Source organism: Pan troglodytes, chromosome 19 (genome assembly GCF_028858775.2).
Source record: "Pan troglodytes isolate AG18354 chromosome 19, NHGRI_mPanTro3-v2.0_pri, whole genome shotgun sequence".
NCBI lineage: Eukaryota > Metazoa > Chordata > Mammalia > Primates > Hominidae > Pan > Pan troglodytes.
Genome location: NC_072417.2, coordinates 10,607,266 through 10,632,589, shown reverse-complemented (window position 1 = coordinate 10,632,589; position 25,324 = coordinate 10,607,266). Strand labels below are relative to the sequence as shown.

Below are 25,324 nucleotides of genomic sequence, written 5' to 3'. Positions count from 1 at the left end.
CCTTCCTTGGTGACGTCCCTGACTGTCTTCTCTGTCCATTCTTCTGCTTTTAAGAACCCTGTGACCACCCAACAATCTAGGATAATCTCCCTATTCTAATGTCAGCTCATTACCAACCCTAAGTCCACCTGCAGCCTCAGTCCACTTGGCCATGTTGATAACACATTCACAGGCTCCAAGATGAGCACGTGGCCATCTCTGGGGGCCATTGTTCTGTTTGATACACACTTTGATGCTAATAAGATCATTTTTCTCTTCTCCAGGCAAATAAGCTCAGAACAAAAACTCTCCGTAACACTCTGAACCCCACATGGAACGAGACCCTCACTTACTACGGGATCACAGATGAAGACATGATCCACAAGACCCTGCGGTGGGTGAGGGTCCCAGGCCGCCTGCTCCCTCCCCAACCCCCACTCCCACCCGGCTTTTCCTAATGAAGGCAGGACTGGAGGGTCAGATGGTCCCCTGTGGGTTCAACCTCATGCCAGCAACTCCAGCCTGGGGGCTTGAAGAAAGGCAGAAAGGTCTGCCCATGCCAATGGAGCCTGGTGGGTGGAAAAGGGTCACCCTGGCCCCAGTCCCCTGAAGGTGCTTCCTGGGGCCTCTCAGGGTGCTGGAGGTGGTTCCCTCCAGAGAACCGGCTCTCCCAGCCTCCTGGCTACTCCTGGCACTGGTTCTGCCTTCTCCCGCCCCTCTTCCAACCTGAGGACACTTGTCCATGAGGACAGTGCCTGATATGGTGCCACACTCTGCCCCTGTCAGGGCCCAGGCATCTTGTGCGTCTCCCACCCCAGACCAGGGCAGGGCTTGGGGCAGGAGAAGCCAGGGCTGGCCCTACCCGCGCACATCTCCACCATGCCCAGTGCGTCTGAGGCACTGGCTGTGCCCCTCACCACCGCCCCCGCTAGGATCTCTGTGTGTGACGAGGACAAATTCCGGCACAATGAGTTCATCGGGGAGACACGTGTGCCCCTGAAGAAGCTGAAACCCAACCACACCAAGACCTTCAGCATCTGCCTGGAGAAGCAGCTGCCGGTGAGAGGATTGATTGAGCACCTGCTGTGTACCTGGCTCGGTGGCAGGTGCTGGGAAGGCAGAACTTCCTGCCTGTGATGGGACTCATGAGGGGCAGAGTGAGAGGGGAGGGGAGACCGGGGAGGTGAGCATGGAGAGTCAAGGGGGTGGAGGTGAGGAAGGACCCTGGCTTTCACTCTGAGTGGCCACGGGAGGGTGCTAAGCTGAGGGATCACGGGGGATGACATTTTACCAGGCTCGCTGGCCTGGGCTCAGGATGGCTTGAAGAAGAGGGAGGAGAGGGCAGGAGGCCTGGGGAGATGGGGAGAGATGGGCACAACCCTGGCCTGACCTTGGCAGCGGTAGGAGGGCTTGATTCTGAACTGGATGTGCAGGCAGCAGATAGGACGTCCTTGGGTGAGGGAAGGGCAGATCCGAGGTTTGGGGCCTGAGCCACTGAAGCCTGAGGGGCTGTTTGCTGCGCTCAGAGGACTCAGCAGGGACCACGGGTGGACAGGACGTGCAAGGAGCACGCTTGGAACATGTTAGACCTGAGTGCCTGTGAGATACGCAGAGGAGACAGCAGAGTATCCTTTCCTAGAAATGGCATTTGTCCAACGTTATGTCAGAACAGATTTGCCCCCGGCCTGCTCTAGCAGCTACGCCCTCTGAGTCTTGGTCTTTATGTCCCTCTTCCCTCCCCCATCCTCCCTTGTCTATGGCCTCACCTTCACCTGGTTCACAGGGCTGGTGAAGCCAGGAGTCCCCCATGCCACTGGGGTCAAGAGAAATCCTGGGGCCTCAGCCTCCCAGCGTTCCCGACACAGGCGGAGGCACGGTCCCCTCGATGGCACGTTGTCCCCCTAAGAGGACTGGGCAAGGGGCAAGTTTGGGAGGACAGAGCCCGGCGGCTGTCCCCAATGTACCCAGTCCCAGTGGGGCCCGGGGACGTGGACTCACCTGGAGCTTAGCCCAAGTCAAGCCCCGGGGGCGAGTCAGCCTGAGGCCACGGCTTCTTCCCAGAATCCCAGTTACTTTGGCAGAATTTGATTCAATTTTATTCCTTGTCACATTCTCTCCCCATCAGACATTTGTGTGATGGATATAACCTTTCCTGTTTTATTATTAGTCACTAACCACAGGTAACCCGGTTTTTCCATATGGTCTATGTCACTTAAGAAAGGCAACATCTTAGGAGGCCAAGGCAGGTGGGTCATGAGGTCAAGAGTTCGAGAGAGCCTGGCCAACATGGCGAAACCCCGTCTCTGCTAAAAATAAAAAAATTAGCCGGGTGTGGGGGTGCATGCCTGTAATCCCAGCTACTCAGGAGGCTGAGGCAGGAGAATCGCTTGAACCTGAGAGGCGGAGGTTGCAGTGAGCCGAGATTGCACCGTTGCACTCCAGCCTGGGTGACAAGAGCAAGAGCAAGACTCTGTCTCAAAAAAAAAAAAAAAAAAAGCAACACCAGCCCTGCCTTAGTGTTCCTGAGTTTTCATCACTGGTATAAACAAACAACCACGTGGGTATGTACGTGGGGTGTCAGCGTGTGTGTGTGCGTGCTCGTGTGTGAATTGTGTGTAAGCATATGTCAGTACGTGTCTGTGTGCGACAGTGTGTGTGTCCACATGTGTGGTGTGCGTTCGTGAAAGCATGTGCGTCCCTGTGCGTGGCCACGATCAGGGCGTTGCTGGATGCGCTACCGGCTCATTGGTGCCATTCAGGGACTCACAGTGACCGCAGGAGTGCAGCTGGAGATGCACCCCTGGCAGTACAGCCACATTCTGGTGGTACTTTTATTATTATTTTTTTTTGAGACTGAGTCTTGCTCTGTCATCCAGGCTGGAGTTCAGTGGCAAAATCTCTGCTCACTGCAACCTCTACCTCCTGAGTTCAAGCAATTCTCATGCCTCAGCCTCCCGAGTAGCTGGGACTACAGGCGTGTGCCGCCACGCCTGGTTAATTTTTGTATATTTGGTAGAGATGGGGTTTCACCATATTGTCCAGGTGTCTCAAACTCCTGACCTTGAATGATCCACCTGCCTCAGCCTCCCAAAGTGCTGGGAATACAGGTGTGCGCCACCATGCCTGGCTAATTTTGGTATTTTTAGTAGAGACGGGGGTTCGCCATGTTGGCCAGGCAAGTCTCAAACTCCTGACCTCCAGTGATCCTCCTGCCTCGGCCTCCCAAAGTGCTGGGATTACAGGTATGAGCCCCTGTGCCAGGCCTCTGGCGGTAGGTTTTAGAATTTACAGTCTGCGAACATTATCCGTTTTAAGTCAATACTGAGCAAGACCCAGTGGCTTCATATGAAACAACCCGAAGTACAATGTCCCACCCCTGAAAAAAGAGCTAAAAATATGCCTGCTGGTTGGTTGGTTTTTTTTTTTTTTTTATGAGATGGAGTCTATGTCGCCCAGGCTGGAGTGCAGTGGCGCAATGTCGGCTTACTTCAACCTCCGCCTCCCGGGTTCAAGTGATTCTTCTGCCTCAGCCTCCCAATAGCTGGGATTACAGGGGCCCACCACCACACCCGGCTAATTTTTGTATTTTTAGTAGAGACGGGGTTTCACCATGTTGGCCAGGCTGGTCCTGAGCTGCTGACCTCAGGTGATCTGCCCGCCTTGGCCTCCCAAAGTGCTGGGGTTACAGGCGTGAGCCACTGTGCCTGGCCCCTGCTGGTTTATATTGTTTAATTTTCACACCACACACACTGACACAAGCAGCACAGGGCATCGAGGCCCTCACACACAAAGCTCTGCCTGAGCGGCAGATAGCGAGATCTCGCAGGCCTGGCCTGATCCACCAGGAATGGCTGCCTGAGCACTGTGTTGAAAAGGATTCTGAGGTGGCATTGGAGCCCAGGGCAAATGCTAGGATCGATTAGCCATGTCTGCTCTGGGCGTGGGAGGTGGCGAAGGTGGCTGGTGGGGCATGTATGTCTTCCCTGCTCAACATCCCTGCTCACCTCACAGGAGTCTCTTCTCCAGAAAGGGTTAGATGTAGCCAGAGGGACTCACTTTGGTGTTAGGCAAGGCACGGTTGTGGGCAAAAGGAGGTGGCTGGGGCTGCTTAGGGGGCACGGTTGTGAGCAAAAGGAGGTGGCTGGGGCTGCTTAGGGGGCACGGTTGTGAGCAAAAGGAGGTGGCTGGGGCTGCTTGGGGGGCACGGTTGTGAGCAAAAGGAGGTGGCTGGGGCTGCTTAGGAGAGGAGCCTGGTAGAGTCCTAAGGGGATCCAGGGGGACACAGGGCTCAAGCTGGGCGTGTCTGCATGGCTCAAGCTGGGCGTGTCTGGGTGGGCTCAAGCTGGGTGTGTCTGGGTGGGCTCAAGCTGGGCGTGTCTGCGTGGGCTCATGCTGGGTATGTCTGGGTGGGCTCAAGCTGGGTATGTCTGGGTGGGCTCAAGCTGTGTATGTCTGGGTGGGCTCAAGCTGGGTATGTCTGGGTGGGCTCAAGCTGGGTATGTCTGGGTGGGCTCATGCTGGGTATGTCTGGGTGGGCTCAAGCTGGGTATGTCTGGGTGGGCTCATGCTGGGTATGTCTGGGTGGGCTCAAGCTGGGTATGTCTGGGTGGGCTCAAGCTGGGTATGTCTGGGTGGGCTGAGGGCCTAGGAGAGAGGGTTTGGGGTGTGCAGCAGCCAGAAGGAAGAAGCCGGGTAGTCTCGGGAGGGCAAGGAATGGAGAAGCATCAGGCTGGCTGGGGATGGGGAGGCCTGGAGCTGAGATCTGCCTTGAGAGGCAGGCACTGGCAGCTGCTGAGGCAGGGAAGGCACTGGATGGGCTCCCTACTTGGCTCCCAGCTTCTCCAGGGTGAGGAATGTACCAGAACTCTGTCTTCGGGGTTCTCCTGAGGGAGCCACATCCAGCACCCTGAGAGGCTCCAGGTAGCACCTTCAGGGAACTGGGGCCACGGTGACCCTTTTCCATCCACCAGGCTCCATTGTCACGGGCAGACCTTTCTGCCTTTCTTTGAACCCCCAGGCTGGAGTTGCTTGTATGAGGTTGAACGCACAGGGGACCATCTGTCCCTCCATTCCTGCCTTCACTAGTACAAGCCTCCAGTGGGCCCTTAGTGCCAGGCCCTTGCCCAGCCCTGAGGTATTAAAGATGACGCAGGTATTATCTGGATGCGGTGGCTCATACCTGTAATCCCAGCACTTTAGGAGGCTGAGGTGGGTGGATCACTTGAGGTCAGGAATTCGAGACCAGCCTGGCAGACATGGCAAAACCCTGTCTCTACCAAAAAATACAAAAATTAGACTGTAGTCCCAGCTACTCAGAAGGCTGAGGCAGGAGAATCGCTTAAACCTGGGAGGCAGAGGTTGTAGTGAGCCAAGATCGTGCCACTGCACTCCAGCCTGGGTGACAAGAGTCAGACTCTGTCAAAATCAAAATTTACAGGTAGAGTTCCAACTTCAAGGAACTTAGAGGCTGGGGCAGACCCCTGAGGAAGCAGGCGGCCACACCGGGCCATGAGAGGATAAACCCGAGGCAGTGGGCACGCAGAGGGGCGGCCAACCCACCCTGAGGGTCAGAAAAGCCCCCCAGGCCCAGAAGGACCAGGAATTTATCAACGGTGAACACTGAGGAGGTCAGAGGAGGGTGCTGGAGCTGTGGATTAAGGGTGCGCAAAGGTGTGGAGGTGGGACCCGGCTTCAAAGCCAAGGGAAAGTCAGGGCGGGCTGTGAGGAGGACCTGGTGGAAGACTGTCCGCGGAAGCCGAGCGCGCCAGGCCGGGGGCTGCAGACCCGTGAAGGGCCGCTTAGCACTAATGTTAGGCTCTGTGTGCCTCGCAATCTGTGGCCACCATGCAGCTCTGTCCTTAGGGCAAAAGCAGCCATAGAGAAGCATCACGGAGCCGGCAAGGCTGCGTTCCAACAACATGGTGTTAATGGAAGCTGAAGTGTGAATTTCATGTCATTTTCATGTGTCACAAAATATTTTTCATTTCATTTTTCTTTCTGCTATTCCAAAAAGTAAGAACCAGCTGGGCACGGTGGCTCATGTCTGTAATCCCAGCACTTTGGGAGGCCAAGGTGGGAAGATCCCTTGAGCCCAGGAGTTTGAGATCAGCCTGGGCAAAATAGTGAGACCCCTGTCTCTATTTTTTTGAAAAAGAAATTGTTTAAAATAAGGGTAAGAGCCATGCTTAGCTCACATCCCACACAGAGCCAGGCGTCGGGCCTGATCTGGCCCCCGGGCTGCAGTTGCCAACCCCTGGGCTGGCCCTTGCTGGGCTGTGAAGGCCACCGTAGGCCACATGCAGCCAACAACAGGGAGGGTGTGGGTCAGATCCAGCCCCGGAAGAGCCCTTGGGAGGGAAGAGATGACAGAAGGGCTGTGAGTTCACAGTGAGGCCACTCACCAGGGACCGTGACCAGGCCCGGCTGCAGCAGCCGGATGGGCGGGCTCAGGAAGAGGAGGCCAAGGACGGCCAAGAGAGGGGTGGGAGCAGGTGAGGACTGAGTGACCGTCCCGTCCAACAGGTGGACAAGACCGAAGACAAGTCCCTGGAGGAGCGGGGCCGCATCCTCATCTCCCTCAAGTACAGCTCGCAGAAGCAGGGCCTGCTGGTAGGCATCGTGCGGTGCGCCCACCTGGCCGCCATGGACGCCAATGGCTACTCGGACCCCTACGTGAAAACGTGAGTGTGCCGTGCGTGTGACCACCTGCCACGTCTTCACCTCCAAGGACGGGGGTCCGTGTGCCGGCTCCGTGGTCCCAGGTGGCAGGCACCCAGGGAGTACCTGAGGTACAGGGGCGCCTGCCACGTCTTCACCTCCAAGGACGGGGGTCCGTGTGCCGGCTCCGTGGTCTCAGGTGGCAGGCACCCAGGGAGTGCCTGAGGTACAGGGGCGCCTGCCACGTCTTCACCTCCAAGGACGGGGGTCCGTGTGCCGGCTCCGTGGTCTCAGGTGGCAGGCACCCAGGGAGTGCCTGAGGTACAGGGGCGCCTGCCACGTCTTCACCTCCAAGGACGGGGGTCCGTGTGCCGGCTCCGTGGTCCCAGGTGGCAGGCACCCAGGGAGTACCTGAGGTACAGGGGCGCCTGCCACGTCTTCACCTCCAAGGACGGGGGTCCGTGTGCCGGCTCCGTGGTCCCAGGTGGCAGGCACCCAGGGAGTACCTGAGGTACAGGGGCACCTGCCACATCTTCACCTCCAAGGACGGGTGTCCGTGTGCCGGCTCCGTGGTCTCAGGTGGCAGGCACCCAGGGAGTGCTTGAGGTACAGGGGTGCCTGCCACGTCTTCACCTCCAAGGACGGGGGTCCGTGTGCCGGCTCTGTGGTCTCAGGTGGCAGGCACCCAGGGAGTACTTGAGGTACAGGGGCGCCTGCCACGTCTTCACCTCCAAGGACGGGGGTCCGTGTGCCGGCTCCGTGGTCCCAGGTGGCAGGCACCCAGGGAGTACCTGAGGTACAGGGGCGCCGTGTTCCCTGATGGGCTACCTTGGCAACTCCAGGGGTTAAGCATGGCCAGCCCATTTCACAGATGGGGAAACTGAGGGACAGAGAAGCTGAGTGGCTTCCCAGGGTCATGCAGATATTAGTTATCACCTGATGCTATGTCCAGGCCTCTCTGTGACTGAGGGGCCCAGGAGGGGCCTTGAGTCGGAGGAGGGGACAGAAGGCGGGGCCAGTGCTGGGGGTAGCCAGGAGGCTGGGGGAGGATGCAGAGGAACTCTGCCAGGCCTTTGCAACTGCCCACATTTGCCCAGCCCTATACTGGGGCCACAGATGCGGATAAGAGTCCACCCAGCTCTACCAACAGGGCTGATGGTGGGCCTGGGGAGAGACACTAACTCAGGGGGCCATGCCAGGTGGCCTGGGCCGCAGAGCTGTGGAGCTGTGAGCCTCGTCAGGAGAGGCTGTGTAGCTCTGAGAGCCAGGCAGGAGCTGGCGACCCTTTGGAGAGGGTGCTACAGGTGCCACAGTGACTACCGTCAGTGCTCGGGGCTCTTCAGAAACTAGGTAGGTATGAGTGTGAGCTCACAGGGAGACTCTGGAAAAGTGAGACTTGGGGAGGAATTTAGTTCAGCAGAAAGGAGGGACAGGTGCTTCAGGGAGGGGGAATGACAGAGGGATGGCCCTGACCTAGGGGACACCAAGGACCCAGGTGACTAAGGCCTCAGGGACATCTTGGCACCATGAAGAGGCCAGTACTCCTCGTGGCACAGCTCTAGGGGCACCATTCCCATGGCCATGATCATATTTCTGTCACTTTAAAAATTGTATGTGGCAGGTGCAGTGAGTTACACTTACATTCCCAACACTTTGGGAGGCCAAGGCAGGAGGATTGCTTGAGGCTAGGAGTTTGAGACCATCCTGGGCAACATAGTGAGACCTCCATCTCTAGAAAAAAATTAAAAATTAGCCTGGTGTAGTGGCATGTCCCTGTAGTCCTAACTACTTGAGAGGATTGCTTGAACCCAGGAATTTGAGACCAGCCTTGGCAACATACTGAGACCTTGTCTCTACAGTTAAAAATAGTAATAAATTAGGCCGAGTGCAGTGGCTCGTGCTTGTAATCCCAGTACTTTGGGAGGCCGAGGCGCACGGATCACCTGAGGTCAGGAGTTTGAGACCAGCTTGGCCAATATGGGGAAACCCATCTCTACTAAAAATAAAAAAATTAGCTGGGTGTGGTGGCGGGCGCCTGTAATCGCAGCTACTTGGGAGGCTGAGGCAGGAAAATCACTTCAACCTGGGAGGCGGAGATTGCAGTGAGCCGAGATCACACCACTGCACTCCAGCCAGGGTGACAGAGCGAGACACTGTCTCAAAATAATAATAAACGAATAAAAATAATATGACAATAATGGGATGGCCACTTTGGGAAGCAGCTGATAGTTCCTCAGAAAGTTAAACACAGAATCACCATTTGATCTGGCAATTCCACTCCTAGTTATATACCCAAGAGATAAGAAAAACATGTCCATCCTAAAACTTGTGCAGGAATGTTCATAGCAGCACTATCCACAACAGCCAAAAGTGGAAACACCCCAAGCGTCCATCCACTGATGAATGGATACACAAATGAAGTCTGTCCCTGCAGTGGAATATCAGCCCTAAGAAGGAGTGTAGCAGGTGCGTGGAATATCAGTCATAAGAAGGAGTGTAGCAGGTGTGTGGAATATCAGCCATAAGAAGGAGTGTAGCATGTGCATGGAATATCAGCCCTAAGAAGGAGTGTAGTAGGTGCGTGGACTATCAGCCCTAAGAAGGAGCGTAGCACGTGCGTGGAATATCAGCCCTAAGAAGGAGCGTAGCACGTGCGTGGAATATCAGCCCTAAGAAGGAGGGTAGCAGGTGCGTGGAATATCAGCCCTAAGAAGGAGGGTAGCAGGTGTGTGGAATATCAGCCCTAAGAAGGAGTGTAGCAGGTCCGTGGAATATCAGCCCTAAGAAGGAGTGTAGCAGGTCCGTGGAATATCAGCCCTAAGAAGGAGTGTAGCAGGTGCATGCTACACTGTGGGAGGACCTTGAAAACAAGATGCTAAGCGAGAAAAGCCAGACACAGATGGCCACATGTTGCAGGACTCTATTTCTATGAAGTGTCCAGAATAGGTCAACCCACAGAGGCAGAGAGTAGATTTGTGGTTGCAGGAGCCAGGGGAAGCTTGAGGGGACATGGGCAGTGTGTAGAATGTGGTACTATGAAGTTAAAAATGAATAAATTTGAACTAGAGGAATTATTATAACGTGGACAGCTGTCGAAAACACAACAAACGACACACACAGTAGGATACTGGTTTGCGTATATATATGTTTTTTCTTCTGATTTGTCATTGACTTGAATCTCACGTGTATATATCCTTGCAGGAGGATATGCAATCTGAAGCCAAAATGGTGTGATTTTTTTTTTTTTTTTTGAGACAGAGTCTTACTCTGTCGCCCAGGCTGGAGTGCAGTGGCGTGATCTCAGCTCACTGCAACCTCTGCCTCCCAGGTTCAAGCAGTTCTCCTGCCTCAGCTTCCCAAGTAGCTGGGATTACAGGCATGCGCCACCACGCCAGGCTAATTTTTGTATTTTTAGTAGACGGGGTTTCACCATGTTGGCCAGGCTGGTCTTGACACTCCTGACCTCAAGTGATCCACCCACCCTGGCCTCCCAAAGGGCTGGGATGACAGGTGTGAGCCACTGTGCCCGGCCTATGGTGTGACATTTTAAAACCAGTTTCAATGCCCACCTGACAGATGGACAGGAATTCCAGGGTCACCTGCTGGGTTGCCCAGAAAGCAGAGTCTTACCTGCTGTGACAGATGGTCTGGTCAACTTCCACAGGCAGGCGGGGGGCCATCTGGGCAGGGCCTGTCCACTGTACCACAAGCTCCTCCCTGCCACAGGTGGCTGTTGTGGGTGCTGCTGGACCCCTGCAGCTGGGTCCCACCTGCCAGCCGTGGGCCAGGTCATGTGGCCTTTCAAAGACAGGCCGAGCTGTGGGCCACTCCCTATATCTGAGCCACGCCTCACCTGAGACCTCCACATCTGTTTCAGACACCCTGGGTGAGACACGAGGGCTGCTGCTCAGGGCTCCTCAGGGGTCCCCATCTCTGAAAGGCCCCTTCATGGACCAGGGGCCTCTTCCTCACTAAAGCAGAGGAAATAAGGGCACAGATTAGATGGTAAGAGGGGCACCCCTCAGCTGCATCCTAGACCTGGAAGAGAGTGTGACCTGTGCCCCAGAAGAAAGGGAGGGACGTATCTAGCGGTTGATGCTGAGGGCCAAAGCTAGATGGGTCAAGGCCTTTTGTCTGCACTATTATTTTTATTTGTTTTCTTTATTTCTTCCTTTCTTTTTTGAGACAGTGACTCACTCTGTCACCGGGCTGGAATGCAGTGATGCGATCACAGCTCACAGCAGCCTCAAACTCCTGGGCTCAAGCAGTCCTTCCCCCTCAGCCTCCTGAGTAGCTGGGACTACAGGTGTGCACCACCACGCCTGGCTAGTTGTTTTTTGTATTTTTTGTAGAGACTGGGTTTTGCCCTATTGGCCAGGCTGGTCTCAAACTGCTGGACTCAAACGATCCTCCTAGCTCGGCCTCCCAAAGTGCTGGGATTACAGGTGCAAGCCAGCATGCCCAGCTAGCACCATTATTTTTATAAAGCTCATCTCTGGTGATACTTGCCCCAGTTTCCCCAGGCTGGAAGTTGACCCCAGGCCCAGCTCTTGAGGGTTTGATGGAAAACCCCAGGAGTAGCAGTGCCTGTGACAATCGCTGACATGTCGAGTTACACGTAATATCCCAGAGCTGCGCGATGGCTGCGTGTGACGCGCTCAGCAGCCTGTGCGGTCGCTCCTGTTGTTATCTCCATTTCATGCCAGCGAAAATGGCAGTAACTGGCAGCAACGTGCTGTGCCACCCTGGGCAACTCCCTTCTCTGGCTGTCTTATGTATAACCAGAAGGGGTTTCTTCTCAAAGCCACAGGCAAGCAGAAGGCACTGTGCAGAGGGCTCAGAGGTACACGGCACAGGGCGGCTCCGTGAGCCCCAGTGGCCAGGACCACTGTCCTGACAGCAAGGGAGGGAGAGACGCCACAGGGTGGGCCTCAGGGGCTTTGCAGGGTGGGCTTGTGCCAGAGTAGGGTGTGCTCAGGGAGGGTGCTGAGGGATCTCCCCAGAGTGGTCAGGTGAGGAGGGAAGGGCACTTCTGGTAGAGAAAACAGCAGAACAGAGGGCAACACTGGCGGAACTGTCCATGGCTGAAGGTGCCGAGGCTGGAGCCTGTCGTGGAAGTCTGGTGGCTGAGTGAGGGGTCACCAGATGGGCACAAGTTGTCCAGGCTGAGGGTGCAGAGATCCCAAAACAACTTTCCTTCCAGGGGCTTGTGAAGGCAGGGCACGCAGGACCCTTCTGTCCCTGCTCCTCACCCGTCACCAAACAGGCCAAGGACAGTTCACAGCAGACACAATACCAATACGTAGAGAAATGGCCAAGGAGCATAGTAAGTAACTAAGGAAATCTGCTGTCTCCGGGTGGCGGGCTTAGGGGAATCCCCCCAAACTTTTTTTAAATCAGGTTTATTGAGGTACAGGTTGAGCGTCCCAAAGCTGTAAATCCAAAACCCCAAACATTCCAAGCACCGACATGACGCTCAAAGGGAATGCTCATTGGCGCGTTTGGGATTTCAGATTTTTGAATTTTTGAGTTAGGGATGCTGAACTGGTAAATATACTGCAAAGATTACAAAATATGAAAAAATCCAAAATTCAAAACATCTGGTCCAAGCATTTCAGATAATGGATCCTCAACCTGTATCATTCATATCCAGTGAGTTTTTCTTTTCTTTTCTTTTTTTAGAGACAGGGTCTTGCTCTGTTGTCCAGGCCAAAGTGCAGTGGCGCAATCATAGCTCATTGCAGCCTTGAACTCCTGGGCTCAAGCATCTTCCCACCTCAGCACTGTGAATAGCTGGGACTACAGGCATGCACCACCATGCCCAGCTAATTTTTAATTTTTTGGTAGAGATGGGGTCTCGCTGTATCACCCAGGCTGGTACAGTCTTGTTTCCACCACCAGAATCATCATAGAGAATATGACCCCAGAAAGTTCCCTGGCCCCAGGCAACCACTCACCTGTTTTCTGTCTCAATAGTGTTGCCGTTTCCAGACTTTCCCATGAAACAGTCAGATAGTGTGTTGCCCTGTGAGTCCGGCTTCTTTCACAGGGAGGAATGTGTTTGAGATTCATCTGTCAGTTGCATGTACCAGGAGTTTGGTCCTTTTTGTTGCTAAGTGGTCTTGCATTGTGTGGGTAAACCACAAGTTTGTTGTTGATGAGTTCCCCAGTCGAAGGGCGTGTGGTTGTTTGCAATTTTTGGTGATGGTAGAAAGCTGCAATGAACAGGTTTTTGTGTGGACATATGTCTTCATTTCTCTCTCCTAATCCCAACTTTTGTCCACATGCATTTTCTAGTGCTTCTGTAATAAACCAGTATTATCTATGCCATGAAAGTCACAATTTTAAAATATGCAAAGTAAAGCAATTATGAGATATCATTTTCTGCCTCTCAAACCAGCAAGGAGTTTTTAAATGATAGCATTCAGCTTTGTCGCAGGCACTGTGTGTCGACCATGCAGCCTTTCTGGAGAGGAACTGGGCAGAATAAGCTGGACATGGGCGTGTCTTTGGGTGGTGCCTTCACTTCTAGGGATGCAGGTTAAGCTGGACATGGGCGTGTCTTTGGGCGGTGCCTTCACTTCTAGGGATGCAGGTATTCGCTGGACAGATGTTTGTTAAGCTCCCTGGTGCCAGGCCCAGGGAGTTGGTCGTGGGTGAGACCCCAGAGACCCCAGAGCACATTCAGCAGGGACAAGGCAATTGTCATGCAATTATCTATGCAGGAACAGGGTGAGAAGCTTTGCAAAGAAGTTGGGGACCTCTTGTCCCCTCCTCCAGCCTGCACATGACCTCCCTGTCATAGAGAAAGGAGTCTGAGCCTGGCTTTCAAGCACCACGCTTGTGCTTGCGGGCTGTTTGACCTTGGGCAAGTCACTCCCCCTCTCTGAGCCTCAGAGGAAGACAGCTGTTCTGCATCAGAGTCTAAGGCCTTAGTGGCTGTGGAGGGAAGAACATCTAGGTGGCCTCCCTGTGACTGCACAAAAGGTCTTGTCCTTCCTCAAAGCTCCAATGGAGGTAGTGGTGACGGTTGTACAACTCTGGGAGTCTACTAAAGGCTACTGCGTTTTACGCTTCAGAAGGATGGATTTTATGGTGTGTGAATTATATCTCAATAAATCTGCTATTTTATAAAAGAAGCTTGAGGCCGGGGGTGGTGGCTCACACCTGTAATCCCAGCACTTCGGGAGGCTGAGGCAGGTGGATCACCTGAGGTCAGGAGCTAGAGACCAGCCTGGCCAACATGGTGAAACCCCGTCTCTACTGAAAATACAAAAATTACCTGCGCATGGCGGCACATGCCTGTAGTCCCAGCTACTCTGGAGGCTGAGGCAGGAGAATCACTTGAACCCGGGAGGCGGAGGTTGCAGTCAGCCATCTGAAAAAAAAAAAAAAAGAAGTTTGAACAAGAGACCAACTCTGCTAAAAACTCTGTTCTGGTGGGAAATGTGAGCTTTATGAAAATTAGACTTCCAGAAATGAGGAAAAACCCCTTTCCTAGGGGGATGGAGGGCGCCCCCCAGGGTTAACTTCAGGAATGTGTGTGTGAACAGAAGTGCGGTGGATGAAGGGACCACTTGCTTCTCGAAAACAACGTCTCGCCTTTGCCACAAAATAGCGTTGGGAAAATCCAATGATTAGGACAAAAGAAGGGCCCAGGAATCTCTCTCCAGGGACAGAAAGCTCTTTGAATACCTGCTGGCTTGATCTATACGCCATAGCATGTCCCCATCCTCTGCCTGTCCGTTGGATGTAATTCCAGATACCTGAGGCCAGATGTGGACAAGAAATCCAAACATAAGACAGCGGTGAAGAAAAAAACCCTGAACCCGGAGTTTAATGAGGTATGAGGGGCTGGTGAAGCTTCATGAAAGCCATTCCTCTGCCCCACAGCAGTGGGGGTGTGGCTGGGTTTTCAAAAGGTCATGGTGGGATGGGGAGGGTGGTCAGAGACGGTGGGGAGGGGCCGCACCAAGCCACAGACACAGGGGAGCTGGGGGACCCCTGGAAAGCTCTTGGCAGGACTTGTCGGATGTAGGGCTGGGGGGAGGGAAGTGTTGAGGGGAGTCCTGGGTTCCTCATGGAGGCAACAGGGCAAAGAGGGGGTGAGGAAGATGGGGAGAAACTGTGTGGGGCAGGGGGACTCAAGACACCCTGGGGCCCCAGGAAGTCTTCCGCCCAAGGTGGCGAGTACGGCTGGAAATGCGGATTCCCCCCAAGGAACAAGAAGGAAAGAAGAGCAGAGGGGCCTTGGGTAGAGCCCACGCCACACCAGTGATCCAGAGGCAGGCAGGGGAGGTCGAGAAGATGCTTCCAGAGAGTGAGGGGAACCCCAGATGGAAGGGAGGGTCCCACAGAGAAGGGAGGGGTCAGCAAAGCCAGGCCCCAGAGAGGCCCAGGATGACAAGGACTGTGGGGCGTGCAGTGCCTCTGCAGTCAGGAGGCTCCCGGGGTGTGGGGAGAGCAGGCTCAGGGACAAGGAGCAAGCGGGCGAGGGGACAGGGTCCCTGAAGACCCCAGTGGAGCTCAGGGGGAAGTGGGCGAGACATGTGAGCATCCACCCATCATCCACTCTGAGCACTGATCACCCCTGTCCCTCCTCTTTCCCTACACCTCATACCCCTCCTGGCCCCCGGCCGAGGCCCAGGCCTCGTGGCATCAGCCCTAACACTCCCTTCTTGCCAGCAGGAGTTCTGTTACGAGATCAAGCATGGGGACCTGGCCAAGAAGTCCCTGGAGGTCACCGTTTGGGATTACGACATTGGAAAATCCAACGATTTCATTGGTAAGGGGGCATAGTGGGAACACCGTCTGGATCAGGCCACAGCCCGTCTTTCCTGGTCCATGGGGAAAGCTGGAGCCACGGACCACCTGCCCCTAGGTCAGACCTTCTCCATCCTGACCCTTGTGCCCCAGGAAGAGACAGGCCCAGAGATGGAAGGAGTTCTGGGAGGGTCACACAGCACTCTGTGGTGGAGCACAGACAAGAGACAATGATGGGCAGTGCCTCGGGCTGGACTCTGAGCCCTAGAGGCCCCAAATTCCCAGTGGGTCTGGTGGCTGCGCATAGTGGGGCTGCCCGGCCCTTTCTCCCCTCTTCAGGCCCCCATTCCTTGACCCCTGATGCTGCCTCTGCACCCTGCCCCTATCCCTGCCCTGGTGGAAGAGAGACAGGATGGCTGGGCCCTGACGGGGCCAGAGTGTGGCATGGAGGTCAGGTCCTGTTCATGCTCAGAACCCAGCGGGCAGTGGGAGAGGCTGGCCTTCGAGCACAGAACCTGGGAGGGGGCATGGGCCCCACGCCTGGGAGTTGGGGGTCCCTGTGCCCCAGCTGCCCCTCCTGTCCTCCTGCAGGTGGTGTGGTTCTGGGCATCCATGCCAAGGGGGAGCGCCTGAAGCACTGGTTTGACTGCCTGAAGAACAAGGACAAGCGCATCGAGCGCTGGCACACGCTCACCAGCGAGCTCCCAGGGGCCGTGCTCAGCGACTGACGCCCACCCGCCACTGCTACCCCTGCCGCCACCTGCGCCCAGCACGGCCGGCCCCGGGCTTCCCCAGCAGCCACCAAGGCCTGTGGCCCCCACACTGGGGGAGATCCAGAACCCCTGCTTGGACACAGAGCCACTGCAGTCCCCGCTCGGAGGATGTGGAGGGCTCAGCCACTCTGGGATGGGGAGGGCAAGGAGCTGGGGTGGGGGGCTCTCAGCCCTCTGGGGCCCAAGAGGCTGGTGGTGGAAAGAGACCTCAGCACCTGCCCAGGGGAAGGGGACATGCCCATCTGGGAGCAAAGACCCTTCTAGAGGCCAGCCCCGGCTGAGAGGACAGGAGTGTGGGGGCACCTTGGCGGACAGTGGGAACAGAGGAGGGAGGTGGTGAGCAGACAGACAGGTGGAGGATGGGACCTTGAAGACTGGCTGCTCCAGCCCAAGAAAGCCTGACTGCATCCCTCATCTCCTTCGCTGCTGGACAGATGGAAGAAGCGGGCCTGCCGGCCGAAAGTCTGCCAGAGTTCCCGGAGGCTCCTGATGATGGGTAAATTGGCACATGCTTCACTCAATGATTCCACAAGCCCTGGGGGTGAATGAGACACAGGGCCTGCCCTCAGGGAGTTCCCATCTAGTCAGGAAGCTGGGAACAAACCATTCCAACTGGGGTGAGAAATACCAAGACCAGCTTGGCCAGTCTGCAAGTACCGTGGGCTCTGCTGACTCTGCCGGGAGGTCAGGGAAGGCTTCCTGGAGGAGGTGGTGCTTCCGTAAGGCCTTGGAGGGTGAGTGGGGGCTTCTAAAAGCAGTCCAGGCAGTGGGAGTGGTCTAAAACGGCCTGGAGAGAGAAAGCCAATGGGGCCGGGGTGCTGTGGACCCGGGGTCTCCTCTCCAGGGGAGGGTTTGTTAGGAAGGTGTGAGGCTCGAGGCAGGAGGTGGGGGACGTGATGGAAACACCATGGAGAAACTGGTGTAGGCTCAAGTTCAGACCTCAGACCCAAGTCTCCCACTCTGATCTCTTTCTACTCCTGAGGGACCTCAAGGATGGAGCCCGCCCCTCCTCCTTCCCGGCATAAGCATCAGGTCAGCTGCGGTGGAGAAAAGGGTCCCTTGTGCTTGGAAAAAAAGCAAGCATTCCTACACGTCCTGACTCTGCCCTTTCCCCTCCCCTCCACTCCATGGCTCACACTGGGGGCCTCCCGGTGCTTGCTCATGGCATCTTGGTCCCACTACCGCCACAGATGTCCCTTTTGGGAGTAATCAGTGGCCGTCCAGGGCCTTGTCTCTGGGGAGGCCTGTGGGGCCAGCTCCACCCTCCAGGAGCTGAGCAAGAATCACCCTGGCTGGTGGGCCTGTCTGCTCCCCTGAGTCAGACTCCCCAGGAGGCTTGAGAGTATCTGAATCTTGGGGCCCATGCCTGAAGCCCACAAACTTTCTCTGCCTACCAAGGGCCCCTCAGGAACGCTGGGTGAACAAATGCAGAGCCAAGGAGTTGCACAGCCAGAGTCCCAGTGTGCTCAGCCCATCAGTGTGTGATGGAAACAGGCCCAGAGAGGTCAGGTGACCTGCCCAGGGCCTTCCAGCCCCCACACAGCTGGAACCAGGATCCACAGCCCCCAGCCCAGAGTGCTGGACACCACGCTTCAGGGGAATTGGCGTGCTGAGCTCACACCAGAGAGGTCCTGCTAGCTGCCAGCCTGGGGCTCCCCCGCCTGCTGCCCACCCCTTCAACACCGATAGAGGGACTCACAGGCACGACGGTGGGACCTTCCACTGCAGACACAAAGCACACCACCACCTGAGGTCCAGGGTTATGATTTGAATCCTACCAAGTGCCCATCAGGCCTTTCCCAGGTTGCGGGGAAAACAGGACCCCAGCCCCCACACAGTCCCTGGCCACCTGCTGCTCCTGGAGACTTGTCTCCCCACCTTTAGGAAAGGTTTTTATGTGAAGGTTTTTGCATGCACTGGTCTGAACACATGTTCACAGCCCTGCAAGGTGGGTTTGATTCTCATCCCCATCTTGCAGGTGAAACAGGTTCCCAGAGTCTGAGTAGTTTGCCAAGGCCACACAGCCAGGAAGGGGTGAACCAGGACTCAAACCCAGGTCCTCTGACTGCCACTTTCTCTCTCTGGGGGTCGGTACCCCCAGTCCCTTCCCTCTTGGTCTGTCGGAGACTCAGCAGAGACACCAGGTGAAGGCTCAGTAAGCTCAGGTGCATGATGGAGACCTGGGGTCTTGTCACTGTCCTGCCACCTCATCCGCTGGCTTTGAAACCATCCGTGCTACTTCAGGCTTCCCCAGAGGTGTCTAACCTGGCCCCAAAACTCAGCCACCCCACCCTAGCCTCTGGGGGCTGAGGCAAGGGCTCCTCTTTTCTCCACACAGAATGGGCACCCTCTGGGGGCCTAAGGTAAGAGGTGGTGTATTTCTAAAAGGCCTGGTGTCTAGTTAAGCTCTGGGTATCTTCTTAGCTTTGCTTTTTTGGGGGTCTCATTCAGAGAGGAGATTTGACAGCCTCTCTGAAGACACAGAAGTGAATGGCAAAGCGAGAAGAGGCTGTACCCCCCACCTACTATGACTTCCTTATTAGGCACATGGGGAATAAGGGGCCTGAAGGGGCACAGCTGGGACAAGAACCCAGAACTCCAGCCCCCCAGTCCAGGGCTCTCTACTGCCCAGGCTGTGCAAATGGGGCTGGGACCGAAAGATGGGGACAGTCAGGCTGGGAGGCAGGCTTACTGGCCAGCCAGCCCAGGGGCAGCACGGGCACTCGGGCAGGAACTCCCCAGGAAGTTTGGAAACCTTCCTTTCCTAGGATCTCAGCACCCTTTTAGATCCCGTGCAGATTGTCTTTCTGTTAAAGCGTTTTGAGGCACGATGGCTCACGCCTGTAATTGCAGCATTTTGGGAGGCCGAGGCTGGCGGATCACCTGAGGTCAGGAATTCGAAACCCACCTGGCCAACAGGGCGAAACCCCATCTCTACTAAAAATACAAAAATTAGCCGGGCGTGGTGGCGCACGCCTGTAGTCCCAGCTACTCGGGGAGGCTGAGGCACGAGAATCGCTTGAACCCGGGAGGTGAAGGCTGCAGTGAGCCAAGATCGCGCCACTGCACTCCAGCCTGGGCGACAGAGCAAGACTCCGTCTCAGAAAAAAAAAAACAAAAAACACTTTGAGAAGCTGCAGAAGCGGCTCTGCCTTTGACCCCGAATGGGCATCTTTACTCGGGTCCATCATCCCCACAAAGACAGGAAATCTGATGCCAAAAAAAAAAAAAAAAAAATAAAGTCATTCCAGGTGTCAGTAACCAGGCGCTGCCTCCAGCCCCGCCCCGCCCGCCGCCCCGCCCGCCGCCTGCGCCAATCCCCGACGGGCCCGTCTTCCAGCCCCGAAGCGGTCACCTCCTGACCTCTAGTGGCGAGCGCGGGGAACTGCGCCCCGGCCCGTCCGCCCGCCGAGCCCGGGCCGTGCATGCCGTGCCCGTTGTTCCTTCGCAAACCGAGTGAACCTCCCGATGCATGGACTCTGGCTGTCGTCGACGCAGACTCTCGTGCACTGCTTAACCCCGTTTTGCTGCCATGTGACGGCTGCAGACAATGTTGCAGACACTGTCCTCAAACTGCAGTCCCACAGACAAGTTTTGTATTTTGGTCTGACCTACCCGAAGGTGTCCTTTTTAAGTCTTATTTGTTAATATTTATAATGACATATAATCCAAAGTAAATGGAAACGTCATATTGCGATCTCATTGCCTTGGCGAGACTCTCACCTTTTAATAGATTTGAAGGGGGTGGGGGTGGTGGCTCACGCCTGTAAGTCCTAGCACTTTTGGAGGTCGAGGTGGGAGAATTGCTTGAGGCCTGGAGTTCGAGACCAGCCTGGTCAACATGGATAAACCATGCCTCTAAACACACACAATCACAATTAGCCTAGCGTGGTGGCACACACCTGTAGCCCCAGGTATTCAGGAGGCTGAGGTAGGAGGAGGAGGATCGCTTGAGCCTGGAAAGTGGGGATTGCAGTGAGCCGAGGTCACGCCACTGCACTCCAGCCTGGGCAACAGAGGGAGACCCTGTCAAAAAAAAAAAAAAAAAAGATTTGGAAGGGTAGGAGGGTAGGGTGGAAAGACGGAGGAAAAGGCAACTGAAACCTACTCCGGATATAGTCTTGTTACTCTTCACCGGGAACCCATTTGAGGTAGGCCCTCAAGTTACAGATGGGGAAACTAAGGCCCAGAGAGGTTAAAATACTTTTACAAAATCACACGGCTGGTCGATGGCAGAAGCAGGATTCAAACTGAGGCAGCCCAAGACATTTTGCACCAGGACCTGTCGGCCATGCTGTTGTCCACTCATCCAACAAACAGCCGTGGAGTATTGACTAACGCCAGCCCGTCTGAGGCTCCAAGAGTCGTACATTTTAGAAGGTAATTTAAGACATGTACTGCTTAGGTTTGGAGGGAAAAAAATAAACCTTCCTAACCACAGATTAGTGTATTAGGACTAGTAGCAATCCCCACACTTTATATTTTCATTCCACCTTGTTAGAAAATGTTGATCAATGGTTGAATACAGTTTATTGTACATCATTCTTTAGGTCAGAAATTTCTCGAGATAAAAGCCTTTGCTTTCTAACATCGACTAACGAAGAAAATGTATGTCACTGAATGTGCAAACCTCTCAATCTCTTTATGTCCCCCTTCAGGGTCAGGGTCCAGGTCCGGGTCAGCGTTTCGCATTTAGTCAGGGTTTGGTGTTCGGTTTTGGCCGGGTTAGGGTGGGTTAGGACTCGGGTCATAGTTTTGGGTTGGTGCGGTTGGCATCCGTGCTGGAATTTCCTTTCTGGCTGTCACCGTGACCGTAACCTGAATTCTGGTTCCACTGCTCTCCCCTGTCTAATTATCAGGGCTCTTTTCACCGCTGGCTCCATTCATTGCTCGCTCCTCCTGCTTATCTCTCCTGTCCAATCTGCAGAGCTCGCCACCTTCTTGTTCCGCCCTCTTCTCCCTAACATCCAATAGCAGCCTTCTCCGCAGTCCTTGCGCCTACCACTCCTGTCTCTTGCCCAATCAGCAGGCTTTACCAATGCTTACTCCGCCCACTTCTCTCTCTTGTCCAATTGTCAGGGTCTGCTCAGTGCTCGCCCCACCTACTTCATGCCCGTCCAATTGCAGGATCTCAGTGCTAGCCCCGCCCGCTTCTCGCTCCTATCCAACCAGTAGAGACTCTACCAGTGCCCACCCTGCCCACTTCTCTTTCTTATTCAATGACAGGATCTCCTAGTGCTCACTCCGCCCACTTCTCTCCCCCATCCAATCAGCGAGCTCTGCCAGTGCGTTGCGTTCCTGTCCTTGGGGGAGGGAGTCCGGGGTCTCTCGGGGAAACGGAAACGCAGGCTCAGATGTGCGGGTCCAGTTTCGAGGCGACGCGGCCGAAGCGCTCTTCCGCCACACAGTGGTTTTGTGGGGCAAAGGCCGCGCGATTCCGCAGGCCCTGACCCTGCAGGGACTCAGGATGGCCCTGGGCGCTTTGTCCGGGTGGAGCAAGGGGTCGTGTGCGGGCGGCTGCGCAAATGGCCCCGCCGGCACCGCGCGGGCCTGGGGATGGGGGCAGCCTGGGGAGGCAGCGCCTGCGGGTGCCGCCCACGCCGAGCGCTCTCTGCCTCCCCGAGCACTCGCTGCGGACTCCAGGGCACCGTGCACCGAGTGCCATCCCTGCTGTGCGCACAGGGGCTCGGCTGGGCTCCCGCTCCCTCTCTCGGTGGAATGAGCTGTCAGAGCCGCCTCTGCGCACTCCCGTGCTCAAGGAATGGAAGCTGGGCTCCATGCCCCGGGAAAAGGGTGTTTGGCGCCACCAGCGACTGGCAAACCGGTTGCACACCTGCTCAGCTGTCAAGCTTATCTGAAGGACAAGTCCCCCGACCCCCAAACAACAAAACCTCCAGCCTGGCTGGAAGGCGGAGCTGTGGCTGCTCATTTGCAATCCGAGGTCACTGTGTGGCAGGGCCAGAAGCTGAGCTGGAGACGAGGGCGTCGTGTGGCAAGAGGAGGGTTCAGTGAGTATATTTGAGAGGTGAACCAAGCACCAGGATTTGGGGTGTCTTGGATTAGTAGTAATGGATTGTTGGTTCAGACCAAAGACCTGCCAAGAAAGCAAGAATATTTGGATGGCCCCGTGGCAACAGCCTTTTGCAGCCAGCAGGGCTGCTCTTGCTTGCTGGGAAGGAGACTGGCACCCGGACGGAGTCTCACTAAGCCTCCCCTCCCATCTCATCGCTTGCAGAGGGACGTGAGGAAAAGGGGCCTCCACAATCCCCAGAGACAATCCAAGGACCGTGGGAGCCGCTGGCCTTAGCCTCGGACTTTCCTGGAGCAGAGACAGTTTCAGAGCCACTGGCTGCCAGGTACTATCATCCCATGGCCATGGGACCAGCTCGTGATCAGTTCCTCTCCCTCCTCAGATGGAGACTGGAGCGTGGAGTGGGTGTGCCGGTGCCAGGGCCCCGACATGGGGACAAGGTCAGACCCCAGGGACGGGGAAGCCACCAGCAAGGAGCCCACGTCAGGGACTGGGGTCGAGGGCTTCCTCTGACCCCACACTGCTCCTGCACCCTGACTCATCACCTGAGTTCATGTCTGTTTTGCAGAATGGGACAGACTTCGAAGGAAACACATGCAGGCCTGACACCTAAAGAGAAAGCCCGCTGTCCCTGTGGTTTATTTCTAGTATTTTGTCTGATTGCTTTTCAGTGAGTCAGTGATAGCCAATGTCTTTAGTTCCTAGTACGTACCAGTGCTGTTTGAACACTCTCCCTGCGCTCTGTGCTCTTCCTATGATGAAGTGAAAATTTCATGTAAGGACAGGAAAAGTGTATCCTGGCCAGCTGTGGGGCTGGATCCACGTGGGGTCAGCCCATGGCATGTTTGGCCATCACACCGTGCTCACTGCTGCTCCTTCTTTTCCTTGTACTGTTATGACATCAGCGTCTCTTCTGAGACCACCTGTGCCTGCTCATATTTAGGCCTGATACTGCCCAGGTGTGTGACCCTAGGCAGGTTCTCAAACCTCTCACCTGTAAAATGGAGATGGTGCTAGGACCTTCCATGGGGTGGTTGCAAAGGTTAAGCGGGGGTGGTTAACCAAAGCCTAGGAGCATCAAGGAGCACCATTGAGACACAGCGAGTATTTGTGGAATATTAATTCTTAATTCTTTAATAATTCTCTAATGAATTATTTACTTAATTCCTTTAGGATCAATCATCATTTATTCAGTCAACTGTTAGGCTCTAATCATTTTCAGTTAGGTTAGAGATAGCATAGGGTTATGACTGTTAGGGTTAGGGTGGGGATTAAAATTCTATATGAGATTTGGGTTGGGAAACAGAGTCAAACCATATCATCAGTTCAATATTTTATAATTAAGAGTTAGAGATGTTGAACTCATATTCCTCATGGAGGTTAAAAACTCTATATGATGGTGAGAAGTTGTAGTTAGAAAATTTATTTATTCTAGAAATTTATCTTTGTACACTAAGGACCCGTATTCATTAAACTAAAATAAAATATTCTGAGAACTGTGTGATGTGACTAAGCTATGACCGTACCAGCTCATTTAATCCTTACCAACTGATAACTATAGTGCCCACATTTTGCTCATGAGGAAACAGAATTAGAAAGATAAAATATCTTGCCTAGACTCCCAGCTAGCAAGTGACCTATGCCAGGCTTGAGTCTACCGACAGATCTGAAGTCTTGGACTTTTAATTACTATTCCTATTCAAGTCTATCATTTTGGATGTATTTTCTGGGTGACAGGGTGAGACCGTCTCAAACAAAAAAAGAAACCCAAAAAGTTTGTTTGTGAAGAAGGAGGAAAACTAGTTTTATGTGGTGTCATCAAGAAGTGAGAAAGGAAAATGTCTTGATCATAGAGCATGATCTGATACTTTAAAAGTTGCCGAGAGGTCAAATAATGAAGGCAGATGGGACCTTTTGAGCTTACTGGTGACCTTCATATGAGCAATTTCACTGTTGGAGATGAAGCCATGTTGGTGTTCAGTTACTCAACATTATTCAACATCCCTTCATGCTAAAAACTCTCCATAAACTAGATATTGATGGAACGTATCTCAAAATAATAAGAACTATTTATGACAAATCCACAGCCAATATCATACTGAATGGACAAAAGCTGGAAGCATTCCCTTTGAAAACTGGCACAAGACGAGGATGCCTTCTCTCACCACTCCTATTTAACATAGTACTGGAAGTTCTGGCAAGGGCAATCAGAGAAAGAAATAAAGCATATTCAAATAGGAAGAGAGGAAGTCAAATTATCTCTGTTTGCAGATGACATGATTTTATATTTAGAAAACCCCATCGTCTCAGCCCAAAAACTCCTTAAGCTGATAAGCAACTTCAGCAAAGTCTCAGGATACAAAATCGATGTGCAAAAATGACAAGCATTCATATACAGCAACAATAGACGAGAGCCAAGTCATGAGTGAACTCCCATTCACAATTGCTACAAAGAAAATGAAGTACCTAGGAATACAACTTACAAGGGATGTGAAGGACCTCTTCAAGGAGAACTACAAACCACTGCTCAAGGAAATAAGAGAGGACACAAAACAATGGAAAACCATTTCATACTCATGGATAGGAAGAATCAATATAGTGAAAATGGCCATACTGCCCAAACTAATTTATAGATTAAGTGCTATTCACATCAAACTTCCAGTGACTGTCTTCAAAGAATTAGAAAAAACTACTTTAAATTTCATATAGAACCAAAAAAAGAGCCCGTATAGCCAAGACTACCCTAGGCCAAAAGAACAAAGCTGGAGGCATCACGCTACCTGACTTCAGACTATACTACAAGGCTACAGTAACCAAAACAGCATGGTACTGGTACCAAAACAGAAATATGGAACAATGGAACAGAACAGAGGCCTCAGGAATAACACCACACATCTACAACCATCTGATATTTGACAAACCTGACAAAAACAAGCAATGGGGAAAGGATTCCCTATTTAATAAATGGTGCTGGGAAAACTGGCTAGCCGTATGCAGAAAACAGAAACTAGACCTCTTTCTCACACCTTATGCAAAAATTATGTCAAGATGGGTTAAAGACTTAAATGTAAAACCCAAAACCATAAAAACCCTAGAAGAAAACCAAGGCAATAGGGTTAGG

General features: G+C 54.0%; 2 protein-coding genes across 2 annotated transcripts in view; both read left to right on the top strand.

Annotated features, from left to right (window-relative positions):
• The window catches only part of DOC2B (double C2 domain beta), a 42,624-nt gene extending 22,750 nt beyond the window's left edge, over positions 1-19,874 (top strand). The window contains exons 4-9 of the mRNA XM_016931100.4: positions 264-373; positions 912-1,038; positions 6,502-6,659; positions 14,399-14,480; positions 15,325-15,421; positions 15,991-19,874. Coding sequence (XP_016786589.2) covers positions 264-373; positions 912-1,038; positions 6,502-6,659; positions 14,399-14,480; positions 15,325-15,421; positions 15,991-16,127 — 711 coding nt within the window. The 3' untranslated portion in view covers positions 16,128-19,874. The remainder of the gene's footprint in view (positions 1-263; positions 374-911; positions 1,039-6,501; positions 6,660-14,398; positions 14,481-15,324; positions 15,422-15,990) is intronic.
• Positions 19,875-20,212: 338 nt separating this feature from the next.
• Positions 20,213-25,324, top strand: part of LOC129137660 (putative RNA-binding regulatory peptide) — a 35,681-nt gene continuing 30,569 nt past the window's right edge. Inside the window, exon 1 of the mRNA XM_063799496.1 lies at positions 20,213-23,162. The gene's annotated coding sequence lies outside the window, so the exon portion shown is untranslated. The remainder of the gene's footprint in view (positions 23,163-25,324) is intronic.